Source organism: Saccostrea cucullata, unplaced genomic scaffold (assembly GCF_032062105.1).
Source record: "Saccostrea cucullata isolate Sc308-1 unplaced genomic scaffold, CSIRO_AGI_Scuc_v1 ctg1089, whole genome shotgun sequence".
NCBI classification, from domain to species: Eukaryota; Metazoa; Mollusca; class Bivalvia; order Ostreida; family Ostreidae; genus Saccostrea; species Saccostrea cuccullata.
This window is the reverse complement of record NW_026927007.1, coordinates 105,742-120,307: the sequence shown is the minus strand read 5'-3', so window position 1 is coordinate 120,307 and position 14,566 is coordinate 105,742. Positions and strand designations below refer to the sequence as shown.

Sequence of the window (14,566 nt, the reverse complement as noted above, 5' to 3'; positions counted from 1 at the left end):
ACTCTTGTACAAAAAATTATTTATTTTACATCATTAATGACAAATTCAGGACGATATGTGCCAAGCAATTTTGATTTAAAATTGTCAAATATTGTGACGTTAGGCATTAATGTGGAACACCAAACTGACGAGCAACACTATGTTAAATAGGATATAATTCCTCTTCATGGGGAATATGGGTGTAACGATGAAAAACACATGCATATGTATGGGAAACAGGTTTATCTCCGGTTGAAGGGGATTGAGGTTGTCCTGGCTGATTATCCGATCGAAGAGAATTTATCACGTAAATAAAGAACTTAAAATATAAGAGCAGGACGTCGACGTCATAGGCCTACTTGAAGACCGTTGTTGATGAATTCGATCAGTTAGATTTATGATTGTGAGATTTTCTATCGAAAGAATAAATCCCGCTATCATTTGGCAACAATAGTATAAGATGTATAAATCGGCGTCGAATGTATGCTTAGATGAATTTTTAAAAGCACAGTTTCCAGAACAAATTTACGAACACAAGCTACGGAATACTTGTTGACGTTCTCATTGTTTCGCCGACATCTGATTTGTTAGATACTATTTATTGAAAAAGATGTTCTACCGTCAACTTCCCTTACTTTTGCAGCAATATACCTTCATCACCTGCATACGGAGTATATATATCACAGTTGATTCCATACACAAAAGCATGCTCTATGCATGAATTTCTAAAACGAGGTACATTATTGACATGCAAGTTGATGAAATAAAAATATCAGCAGTCTTGTTTAAAGTCATAAAGTTCTATGGTCAATGCAATGACCTTGTCAGCAAATACAATTTATCATTGGGTCAAATGTTGATTGACGTGATTCATCTAATTGTTAGTCCATTGTTTATACACTGAATTGATGATGGATTTTTTCATAATTTCCCGAACATGACAAGGAGCCCACAGCGGGTGTGACCGGTCAGCAGGGGATGCTCACTCCTCCCATGATACCTGATCCCACCTCCATGGCACCTGATGTTTTAGAGGTCCGTGTTAACTCTGCTCCTATCCTGTATTTACATTGACTTTGATATCGACTACTCTTTGTAATCTTCAAATCCTTCTTCCTGAGAGCAAAATTTTATTGATAGAGAGAGATATTTTATTGAAATAAGCAAAATTAAAAAAAATGGTCATGATTTATGTCAAATCTGAAATTTATAATCCTACTGAATATATAGATGATGTTTGCGTTTTTCTTGGACAACCCTCGTATATTAATGATTTGCTTGATAGAAATGAGGTGTTTTTGAGTTTACGAGGTCTGCAGCAAAAAATTTACATTAAAATTAATTTTCTTACATATAATGTACATATATAATATAAGACCAATTATACTATTTGATATAAAACTATTATGTTTTTCCAGAAAAGGTACTAAGGCTGTGTATGACACACAAAAAAAAACAGAAAAAATCAGCTACCTTTTATCAGTACTAAAAGTACAAAACTACAATGGTTACAATATTGAATTAACAATCAAATCTTTACCACTAACGTATTCCTGTTTAAAGTGGAGATGAAAGATAGTGAACTGTATAATTCAGCTGAAGAAACAGTTTTTCATATACCGTGGTCGTGCTGTTCAAGATCTCATTAATTTATTTTCTGATTTCTTTTCAGAATAGGGATATTGTTATTCCAATTGATTCTGTTCTTTTTTTTTTGGGGGGGGGGGGGGGGATTACATCTTGTAAGACTAGTAAATATTCACAATACTTATATGAACTGTTTTATTTTTTTTCTCTCTAGAATATTGTTTATGAAATAATTTTACGAAATAAATCATGAAAGAAGGCTTAAATAAAGTAATTTCGGTTATATTGTAGTCGTATTATACTGTCTTTTATGTCTCAAAATATTGAATAAGAAACCAACCCTTTCTATTAATAATGCAAGATTATTAAAGCTTATTATTATCTAATTATTCAAAAATGTATAATTTTAATAAATCAAAAAAAAATGTTTCTGTGGAAATGTCGTAATGTTACAAAAAAAAAAAAGTGCTACGTGTATTTGATACGCTCTTTTCAGCTATCCATTTGGCATTTTTGCCTTTAGGTTGGTTTTAGTATAAAAAAGGTTGTTTGTATACCAAATGTTTTTCATACAAGTGCAATCTTATGAGTATTTCTCAATACATTGTTAGTATTTGTCTATTTAGGACTACACTTTCCCATCACTGTCCTGTGGTGATCTGTCACTGAAAACAATGAAGATAGTTGTCACCTGTCCATCAAAAGAAGATGAGAAAACCCAATTAGCTACAAACAAAAATTGTGGGAGATACTGGAACCTTTACAAACACGAGTGTAAAGAGGATCCTTTGAATTTTCAATACCACTGCGTTATCAATAGTCATGGAAATGAAACAATTGAAGTGTGCGCCATCAAAACAAAAATACATGGTACGTTTATTTGGATTAAATTATTTAGATAAAAAGCACATAATTTAAAAGACGCAGTCACACAGTGCTAAGCTTTGATTAGAAATCAGTTACGGGAGTAAGGTTAAAATTGGCACAGATGATGTTATTCAACCAAACAAAAAGGTGAAAACTGTTTGTGTTTGGTATGATCAGATCAGACCATTTTTATGATATTGCTATATTATTAGTCTTCATACTATTGATAACAAAGGTATACAAAACATTTAGATCGATAGGAGTAAAAATAAAGCATTTTATTCTCTTCAAATCTCTCAATAATTTCGACCACTTATATAGAAAGAACAGTGCATCGATTATATCAATATGTGTGCTTCATTTAAATAAATTCTGAGACTTCATGAAACTTGATGTCATAAAATCATGAAATATCATTCATTTCTTCTTTTTATCTGATTTAAAAACATATTACTTATTTATAGGTTTCTGCACGGCATTCGATGTTCACGGTGGTATTATCAAAGCTTATTTCGGATACGATTGCAGAGAGTTTGATCCTCCGTGTGAAGACAAGTACAACTCAACAGACGCTTATCTGTGTATGTAAACTCACTAATAAACTCACTGGGTCTAGTTTGCGTTCATTCTGGAGACGTCATTCAGTCTGTTAATACCATTAGGACGGAATGTCGTCAACCTGTGCATCCAGAACTGTTGTTTGCCTTTTTTCTGAGCATCTGTCCATCTTGGGTTATGGTCAATCACCACTACTGTAATGGGCTCCAATTTATGACCCTCAAGGTTGAAATGTTCCCCAGAGGGTTCATTGAGTTTTTGGGTCCTATGGTCGAACGGTGGTTTTTGACTCGACTGGGGAGATCTGTTTAACCAATGTACTATTTGGAGCAAACTTTGCAACTGATGAGATAAATCCAGTTGTCAGTATGACAGGACGAATTCCTTGGTATTTGGTAGCTGCGGCCTGTAACGGGGCTGTGAAAATTCTCTATGTCGTCAGTGTTGTGCTTACAAAGAAGACATCTTCTGTCAGAGCAAGTTTTAAAACCCCCGTTAGGTAATGGGTTGTCCAGTCTGGTTCTTACTACCATGTCCTTTAGGTTCTTTGAGGGTCTGCATGCAGTCAATGGGGGATCCTTAAAGATATCTGCCATTCATTTGTTTGAATGGAGGATTGGTAGGTTCTTTTGAAGGATACCGCTAAGGTTCTCAAAGGACTGGATGATAAGTGGTTACCAGAGAAACCCTGCCGCTATTGTCTTTCTCCTTATAGCGTTATAGGTTTTGTCTGTCATGTCCCGCCATCTCATCAATAGCAGTTTGTACGGTGCGGGCATTGTAGCCCGTTTTGCATAAGTGAGACTTAAGAAGACCACTTTGCTCTTGATATAAGGCAGGGGACGAACAGATGCGTCAAAATCTGGTGGAAAGACCCTTAGACACTCCCTTAAATTTGTATGGGGGATGAAAACTTGTGGGCATAAGGTATATGTTGGAGTCTGTGGGTTTGGTGTGGAGACTGAATTCGATTTCACCATCAATCAGGGTAGAAGTAGTACTTAGAAATACGTTTTTCGAATTCAATACGTCCACTGTAAATTTGATAGAGTGATAGACTGAGGTGTATAGTAAATTAGTGTTAGTGCCAGATGTTTTGTGTTTCTATTTTTTATTGGTTTTATTGACTTTTTAACTTTTTTCTTTGTCCTGAGGAAGGAACAGGGCATATCGAAAAATGAATATTTTTTATTGTTCGTGTCGTTGGTCATTTTAGTGCTCTATCTCTCTCTCTCTCTCTCTCTCTCTCTCTCTCTCTCTCTCTCTCTCTCTCTCTATATATATATATATATATATATATATATATATATATATATATACTGTAAAATCACATATTTTCGTGGGGTCAAATTTTCGTGGTTTGAGGAAAAAATGTTTTCGTGGATGAAGAACCTTTTAGTAGTTGTGCATATGAAAATTTACATTTTGTGGTGGACATAAATTCGTGGGTCTCTTCATACCACGAAAACAACGAAAATTAACCCCCCACGAAAATTAGTGATTTCACAGTATATATATATATATATATATATATATATATATATATATATATATATATATATATATATATATATATATATATATATATATATATATATATAAAGCACAAATTACAACAACTCTTAAACTAATATAACTGCCCTAAGTGAAGAAATATTAATGTAGAAAGCACAGAGAAATTCACTTTTACAAGGATACTCACTTCCGCCCCAGCCCGGGGTTGAACTCTGGACCTACGGAATCTGTCTCCTAGCAGTGCAGAACAGCGCGTTAGACCGCTCGGCTATCTAGGCAAGTTCTAAACTTGCTTTCGATGCCGATGGAATTCTCACAACGCTGCCCTACACTACACGGTCATTGAGAATGGAAGTGAGATACAGTTATTTGGACATTAGTTTTTAGAGGATTGTTACCAATACATGTTGTGATGAAATTAATTTTATTTATAAAGCACAAATTACAACAACTATATTAGTTTAAGAGTTGTTGTAATTTGTGCTTTATAAATAAAATTAATTTCATCACAACATGTATTGGTAACAATCCTCTAAAAACTAATGTCCAAATAACTGTATCTCACTTCCATTCTCAATGACCGTGTAGTGTAGGGCAGCGTTGTGAGAATTCCATCGGCATCGAAAGCAAGTTTAGAACTTGCCTAGATAGCCGAGCGGTCTAACGCGCTGTTCTGCACTGCTAGGAGACAGATTCCGTAGGTCGAGAGTTCAACCCCGGGCTGGGGCGGAAGTGAGTATCCTTATATATATATATATATATATATATATATATATATATTTATATATATATATTTTTTTTTTTTACAGATAAACCATGCTACAATACCAGCAGCAAGCAATCTATTGGTATGTTATGAAGTCCTTTACAGAGAATTAAAATAATATGTATTATTCAGTCACTTTTCATAACAATTTTTATAGAGAATCTCTCGTGATTTGCAGTTGGAAATGATTTTTATCTATCGAGTTGTGTGGTTTTTTTTTTAATCTCTGTTTCTTTGGCGAGGGGAGTAAAACACACAACGAGTACGCGGGTTTGTTAAGGCAGCACATGGATCAGAATTCGGCGAATTAACACTTTTTTATAATTATGTAACACTAATAAATCGGAAAAGTCAAGGATAAAACTTTTACTATAAATATGCATTCTATAGACTTTAATGGGGCTTATACTACAGGAGGCACTTCACCACGACGTCACCACGTGGCGCCTATAATTAGAAAATATGCCTTAATGAAAAAGTGAAAAGTTTAACACTACCCCGGGGATAATTAGTTCCAATTTATATTAATAGTTATGTAAAACATCTATGTACCATGAAAAGTGCTCCTAGAATCCTACTGTCCTCTTATAGAAACAATTATTCAACAATTTTGGACGAAACCTTCACAAATTTTTTACATTTTGTTCATAACATCGAAAAAAATGCATCAATTCCCGTAAACCATACGATTCTAGCAGCACTTTCCAAAAACAAAAGAATAAGAACTTTAGATAGGAACAAAAATTAAGTTCCAAAGTATGTGGCGTAGTGTTGAACTTTTGCATCTTTTTTGTAACAAACGACAGAGGAAAGGCTGATCGGCAAGTAAACACCCTCCCTGCTTTAATTTTACGAAGAAATTGCAGAATTATATTCCCATACCTTATTCATACGCTTTATTCCCACAACAATCACACATGATATTCATTCTAAATGCTTTTAAACTCCGATTTCTTGTGTTTGTTTACATCAATCATCGTTACTTTTCACTTTCACTCTGCTACTGCATGATCAACAGTTATGACGTCACGGGTTTGGTATGTAACCCCCGTGATAACTACAGAGGCCCAGGAACGACAAAATTCCGTTGATATTATTCCTCTGCATATTTTGGTTCATTTTACGACCTCAAATCAATCTTAGATATCGATTTTAAGAAATTGTTTTCTCTAAATCTCACGTCATATAGCTTATTATGACGTCATATCATGTAGGCAAGTTGAATATTTGGTTTTAACCTTAACCTACCTGCGTAGGATAAAAGTCATATTCAACTAATAATCATGGGTGATTCTTTTTATTCCATATTTAATTCTTCACAACTAATATTTTACACTGTTTAAATATATATCACTATATAGGGATCGACTTTATTTTAACGCAAAAACATTGTGAGGTCAAAACTTCACTGAACTGTGGGATACGAAAACGCTACCACAAGAGCTATATCCACGGAATAAAGGGGTAAACATGGAATAAAAAGATATTCTACTTGACCATCTTAATTTCGATGATCAGATACGATTGTCACCATGAATGATGCAAGTGCCTTGTATTACCAAATGTATAACACTGTGGTCAATAGCCTTTTCCAAAATTTTCCAAAATTTCGAGAGAAAAAAATGATCATTGCTCATACGTGTACTTTGCAAAACTAAGGAAACCCCCTTAAAGATTTGCAATTGTCGCATAGTGTTTCATCTAATTGTATATAAAAAACATATACTGGGCTAGGGCATTTTTAATTTAAAAGCTAATACTTCACTAAAAATGAGCAGTCTATGCTATTTTACCTCCTTTTCCTCATATTGAACCGATTAAAACTAATGATTCATTGCACTACCATGAAAAAATGTTATTATACTATCATTCTTCCATCACCTCCCCCTACTTATGCAGCAATATACCTTCATCACCTACATACGCAGTGTTTATATCTCAGTTTATTCGATACGCAAGAGCTTGTACTATGTACGAACAATTTCTAAAACGAGGTAAATTATTCACATGCAAGTTGATGAAACAAGAAAAACATCTGTCTCGTTTAAAGTCATCAGTTAGTAAGTTTATTGGTCGATACAATGACCTTGTCAACAAATACAGTCTAAAGTTGGGTAAAATACTTATTGATTGTATATTGTTTTTAACGTCCCTCTTGAGAATTTTTCACTCATATGGAGACGTCACCAATGCCGGTGAAGGGCTTCAAATTTAGACCTATACTCGGCACTCAGGGCCATTGAGCAGTGAGGGTTCTTTATCGTGCCAACGCCCACCGTGACACGGGACCTACGTTTTTAAGGTCATATCCGAAAGACCCGTGACTTTCACTTCTAGTGCCGAGCGCTTGGCGAAGGACCAGTCACTACCTATTTTTACGTCTTAGGTATGACGCGGCGCCGCGATCGAGAAGCAATCTCGGGCCTCCCGATCACGAAGCGAACGCTCTACCACTATAAAATACTTATTGACGTTTTACATACTAATTGTTAGTCCATTATTTTTACAATGAATTGACGACGGATTTTTTCGTTATTTCCCAAACATGACAAGGAGCTCTCGGCGAGTGTGACTGATCAGCAGGGGATGTTGACTCCTTCCTGGCACTTGATCCCACCTCTGATGTTTTGGAGGTCCGTGTCTGCTCTTATTTTGTATTGTTTTATTGACTTTGAGATTGATTACTGTTCATTTATTATTAATGTTTATTAAACAAATTTTCAAAAGAGTATATCTATTAAAAAAAAAACATTTGAAAATATCAGCAAGTTTGATTTTTTTTAACTTGTATTTACCTGGTCATTTAATAAAAAGCAATTCAATTGTATAAAATAGTCTAAAAATCATTGACAATAGCTATATTCCAGCCTACAAATTATGTTACTCTCATTTGCCATTTATCATATATGTTTAACTTCTTATCAAATTCAAGAATTGAAGATATTTCTGATATTTTGTGTAACGTCCACCACTTGCAGTCATGTTTTTAAAATCAAGATTTCGCCAATGATCTAATTGCATACACGCATAAATTGTCTTTTACTGAGTACTACTTTAGAACATTTCGGTGTTCGATAGTTCTACCTTAAAAACATTTCGGGTTTCGATAGTTTTTGCCCTGTTCGTCCGCCTGTCTGTTTGTCTATGAAACATTTTTTTGTGTGGGTGGGACTGTGGCTTTAATATTATACAGGAATATTCCTTGTATCAAGGCATTTTAAGGTAACCTTGTTGACGTTGGGCCTCTTCTGTCCCTGTGAATTTCTGAAGTCTATAATTACATAGTTGACGATAAAATACATACATTTCAAACCTTTAATTACCCTGTATTTATAAATGATACATGTATGGCAATAATTTTCTGACTATTAATGCATTTCTACATCATGAAATATGCTGTATTATTTTTCTAATTATTGAAAATTATTTTAGAAAAGCCAATTTTTTTTACCTATTATTCAATATTTTATGTAAGGAAGGATATGGTAATAACGAACAGTATTACATTTCAACGTCCATTAAACAAATATACAAAATAAGAGCAGAGCAAACACGGACCTCCGAAACATCAGAGGTGGGATCAGGTGCCATGGAGGAGTGAGCATCCCCTGCCGACCGGTCACACCCGCCGTGTGCTCGTTGTCATAATCAGGAAATAACGGAAGAAAATCCGTGGTCAATTCATTGTATAAATAATGGACTAACAATTGGTATGAAAAACGTCAGTCAGCATTTCATTCAATGATAAATTGTATTTGCTGACAAGGTATCGACCATAGAATTTACGAAATGATGACTTTAAACGAGACTGTTGATATTCTTGTTTCATCAACTTGCTTGTCAATAATTTACCTCGTTTAAGAAATTGTTCATACGTAGAGCATGCTCTTGCGTATCGAATCGACTGAGATATAAATACTCTGAATGCAGGTGATGAAGGTATATTGCTGCGTAAGTAACACTACTGGACGAAAAAAGTGCTGAGAATCCCAAATTTTACTGATAATGTTTGATAATTACTGATACGGTGCTGTTCTTGCTGATAATTACTGATATTTACTGTTATTATTACTGTTGTTGCTGATAATTTTAGTTGTTGCTGATAAATACTGATAATTACTGTCGTCTTTTACTGTGGAGTCTGATAAATACTGATAAATACTGTTGAGGTACTGTCGCTGCTGAGAATTGCTGATAATTACTGTTGAGGTACTGTCGATGCTGAGATTTACTGATAATCACTGTGGTCATTGTTTTTAACCTGGGAATGGATTAAAATAGCCTGTAATGATTATTTGTTGTTTTTTTAAAAGGTATTTTAACAAGTTCATTACAGTCAATTACAAAATAAATCATTCTAAATAAAAAAAGTCACATTTTATTAATTTGTATTCAGATTTCATCTATTAATTTCATTATAATTATTTTTAGACCATAATGTTAACATAAGCTTTCATAAATGTTTATGTTTTTTCTTTAAATTTCTCCTTATACGTAGATGACATTATCTGAGGAAAATTATTCTGTTTTTAGAGTGGTTTTTCTTCCCAAGTACTTTTTTAAAAAGTTTAATTTTTGTTCATAAAGGTTAAAAAAAAATCTCATCTCATATTTTTTCTCACATGTATGTGTACTGTCATCAAAAGCTTTTTGTGGGTATCTTTAATACTTCAACACAGTCAATGGTTGTAAATATCAATTTATGTTACCGTGTGGAGAATTGAAAATGCATGAGCACATTAAGTTGAAAACACCCCCTCCCCTTTTCCAATAACTTTTAAATTAAGCTCTCATTTTAACAAGACAGTATTAAATATTTTTCATAAAATCTAGTCTTGAAGCGTACACTTTGTTATTTTATAGAAGAATGTGCCAGGGTTAAATAATTAAATTGAAGCATCTATAATCATTTTTTAATATACTAGTATATTATGTAGACAGCGCGCTCTAGTTCTCCGATGTCCTCCCTGCGAATTTTATATCGTGTCGCTTTCTAGCTTTCTCTCTCTCTCTCTCTCTCTCTCTCTCTCTTAAATTATTTGTTAAGGCTTAAGTATTGTACACTACATGACATAAATCTTATGCAGTGTGATTTTCAGTCAATGAAATATACGTCTTTCTTTAGGCTAATTATTTTTTTCATTGTATACAGTTTTAAATCTATGTGCATATGGCTTCTAATATTATGCGCCACTCCTTAAACATGTTATATGCGGTCAGTCAGTTAAAAAACTAAATAGAATACATCCTAACTTGAATTAACTTTTTCCATTAATGCAAACTTTGTGCTTGTTGTTATTTGAACATACATGTTAACCACGTGTAAAAGTTCTACTTTCGTTTTAGAATCGGGTCAATTATTAGTACATACTGCCATAGGGATATTGTTACGGCTTGCGTTTTTGTAAAATTAGAATTTTGTGCAGTGATTATAATTTTTTTTTTAATTCCATTTTTGTCCGAGACCTTTGTATAAACGAACAGTACAGACTTGATGCTTATTTATATGATTTTACTTGATTGTAGCACAAAAAGGAGGGGGTGAAATACTGTTTACAATTAAGTGATAGCCGATAGGGAAGGTCTGTTCTTTAGTTGTGTGTTTTAAAAGTCATGCAAGTTATGATATTATACTTATCGAATTTTTTATATGCATGAATAAAATTATTTTAGAGAATCAATTGCAATGAACAATACAAATTTCAGAACTGAAGTAATTATAACATTTATTCATGACTGCGATACACAACGTCAAGTTTCTGACATTCAAAATCCGTACATTAAATTTAAGGTTTTTTTCTCGGATTTAGCGAAGTGGAGTTTCCCTGCATCTGAATTGGGAACAATTCATGCTAATATTATTTCAAAAAAGTGCTTCACTAAACAATCTTTCTCTTTATATCTATATGATTGTATATTTTGCACACTTTTTTTTTTATTAAAAAGTGAAGTCAATTTTTCGTCTACGTATTTACCGGTCCCAAACAATCGTTAGCAGAGATTCAGAATTGAAAATACATGTGACCACCTCCCCCGGGATATTCTTTTATCTGATAAACAACATATACTCCCCGGCCTAAATTCCCTTACTTCGCATTTATAGCAACCTACAAATTATGTTTTTGTTTAGTTTCTTATTCATGCATGCCTTTTAGACCTACTGTTATGTATAAAATCACCTACATTTTTTATGTTTTTGTGGTCTATGTATACTTTAAGTAAAATTGTAAAAAGATTCAAATAAATGATTGATTGATTGAAGAAATATGCGTAAAACTAAAAAATGAAATTAAATACTGAAGAAGATAGATCTTTAAGAATTGAAATAATAATGAAAATAAGTCTGTACAACGAACATGATGTACATGTATGTATTTTTTTTTTTTCATTATAGTACCAAAGTGTTCTATTCTAAATATTTTTTCTATCAATTTTATTCGTCATCAAATTCAATATTATGGAATTTTTTTTTCCGTGCGACCATAAACTTTAAGATTGTTAAAAAGTAGCGAGTTACAAACCCATGTACAGTGTAGGTAGTTTGTTTATTGAAACACCAGTAGCCGCAGACGAAGAACAATAGGTAATTAGTGCCCATTGTTACGCTGACCACAATAAATTGCATGGAATATACAAGTTGTACCCCGTTCTACCCCGGGGCTGAAGACATGTACACAATACAGCCAAATCACAGGTCGATCACCGATTTCTGATCAATTGAAATCAATTTAAAGGTGTTTTCCTTTCAACTTTTTACCATGCAAAATTAAAATCATATACTTATAGTAACATATTAAATTTAGTCTCATTTCAGTTCTTATTTCCAATTCCATAAAATCAAATAAAAAAAATTAATGAGATTTCAAAACTGATTAAATAAAAACTGATTTTGTATTTAAAGTTTAAGAGACAAACTAAACACATGTACCTTTGTACTAGGGATTCTTAACCTCTAATTTTTAATCAGCTCGCCCCATTTGCCGGTTGCACATGCATACAGTGTGTACTTGTACATATGTACATGTGGAGGAGTTTAATTCTTGGACGATCTACAAACGTCTACATAACATTAAAATAAATGAATAAATAAATAAATTATTAATTAAAATCAGTGCCCACAGATTGAACATATTCAAACCTGTTTTCACCTCTTAGTTACTTAATAAAAAGGATAAAATTTCTAATTTTCGAGCAAATTTTCAAATATTTCGACGAAAAGAGACCAAAAAACTGAACATTTAACAAGATAAATATAATTGTTTTCGAGAAAAAAAGGCCTTCAAAAACAAAATGTTGTCCAAACTCGACCAGTTGACCTAGTGAAAACGGAACAAATCCAACTTTTCTAACCTGCAGGAAACTTTTTTTTATTCCGATTTTTTCCCATCCATTAAGAACTTTTTTCTTATTATTGAAAAAGAAAAAGATCACCGATCTACCTACATAATTTTCTTGGAGCCGGGAAAGGCGGTGATGGATCTTTTTTAAGATAGCATAATTTTCTTTTTATTTACAGTTTATTTTTCAATAAGATCTTAATATGCAAAAGTAAAATTCCATTTTTTCTGCACTTATTTTTTTTTTTATTAATTCTTTTTCTATATATTCATTCTATTAATAATTCATTTGATTATTGTCAAAACTTTCACAAAGTTAACGTAATGTAGAAATTGAAATCAGCATACATACATACAGTCATGTAATTTTGCCACAAGCAGAACATTTAAAAAAATATGAAAAATTTTACCATGACAATTCAAGAAAAAGAAAGTAATAATTGAAGGTTTTTATAGCCCTCTGTTTTATTTTAAACCAATTACCAGGTTAAAAACAATGACCACAGTAATTATCAGTAAATCTCAGCATCGACAGTACCTCAACAGTAATTATCAGCAATTCTCAGCAACGACAGTACCTCAACAGTATTTATCAGTATTTATCAGACTCCACAGTTAAAGGCAACAGTAATTATCAGTATTTATCAGAAACAACAAAAAATATCAGCAACAACAGTAATAATAACAGTAAATATCAGTATTTATCAGCAACAACAGCACAGTATCAGTAATTATCAAACTTTATCAGTAAAATTTGGGATTCTCAGCACTTTTTTCGTCCAGTAGTGTAAGGGAAGTTGACGATAGAAAAGTTAAAGTCATCACGTTTATCATATAGCTTGGTTGTTAGATTACCATTAGTGGCTTTTTCAAGTAAAATATCCAAGTATGAAGCAGAAGTGTCGGATTCTGTGGTATCTTTCATCTCAAGCTCACGAGGATATATCGCGTCGACGTAGGAATGGAAATTATCATTATTTATTGACAATACGTCGTCGATATATCTAAATGTCGAGTTGAAGGCCACAGCAAGTGTTTTCTTCTTTTCACGCAAAAGATTTTGCATAAATTCTGCTTCATATAAATACAAAAATAAGTCTGCTAATAACGGAGCGCAATTTGTATCCATGGGAATTCCAATAGATTGGCGGAATACCTGGTCTCCAAAAACCACATAGATATTGTCAATCAGAAACTCAAGCATCTTCTAGATGTCAACTTCAGAGTACTTATGTGTGCAATCAGAATCTGTTTTAACAATATAATTTTTCAAATGACCAAAGACGAGGTAAGTGAACTTACGAGTTCCATTTTTGTTGAAGAAGCAGCTGTCAATGATATCAAAAAGCCTGGATTTTAATTTGTCGTGGGAAATTGTTGTGTATGAAATTGAAAAGTCGTAAGTTTTTATGCTGTTGATTTTTGTAAAGTCTTGTAATTTCAAATTGTCCAAAAGTTCTTTAGAATTTTTAAGTATCCACATCTGATTTACACCACTTCTTGAATATATAGTTGTACAGTACTCTTGAAGTTTTTCCTTCACTACTGTCAATATTTTAGTGAGAAGTAACGAAAGAGGCTTGGTTGAACATTTACTCGAACCTGCAATGTATCTTTGTTTGTAAGGATTCTTATGAAGTTTCGGAATCCAATATATATAAGGTAGTTCAAGTTCATTCTGGCTCTGTGGAATATTAAAAGTATTCAAAACTGATGTAAAGCATAAACTCTGATCTATATCATGCACGTATGAAACACTCCATTAAAAGTCGGGTTTAATTTCACTTTAAATGCAATTTAAATGTTGCAATTATTTAACGTTCAAATGCATAGTATAATATATTGTGGGATCCTAAAAGCATTTAATACGAGTTTAATGGAAAATATAAAAACAAATTTAATCAAGCTGGAAAAATTGTAAACTTACTGAGGCATTTAAATTTAAGTCTTCCGTATG

At 32.9% G+C, this 14,566-nt stretch overlaps 1 protein-coding gene across 1 annotated transcript in view; it reads left to right on the top strand.

Moving 5' to 3' along the window:
• The window catches only part of LOC134273236 (uncharacterized), a 47,448-nt gene that overhangs the window by 15,256 nt on the left and 17,626 nt on the right, over positions 1-14,566 (top strand). The window contains exons 2-4 of the mRNA XM_062755430.1: positions 2,193-2,436; positions 2,898-3,014; positions 5,316-5,354. Of these exons, the coding sequence (XP_062611414.1) occupies positions 2,193-2,436; positions 2,898-3,014; positions 5,316-5,354 (400 nt within the window). The remainder of the gene's footprint in view (positions 1-2,192; positions 2,437-2,897; positions 3,015-5,315; positions 5,355-14,566) is intronic.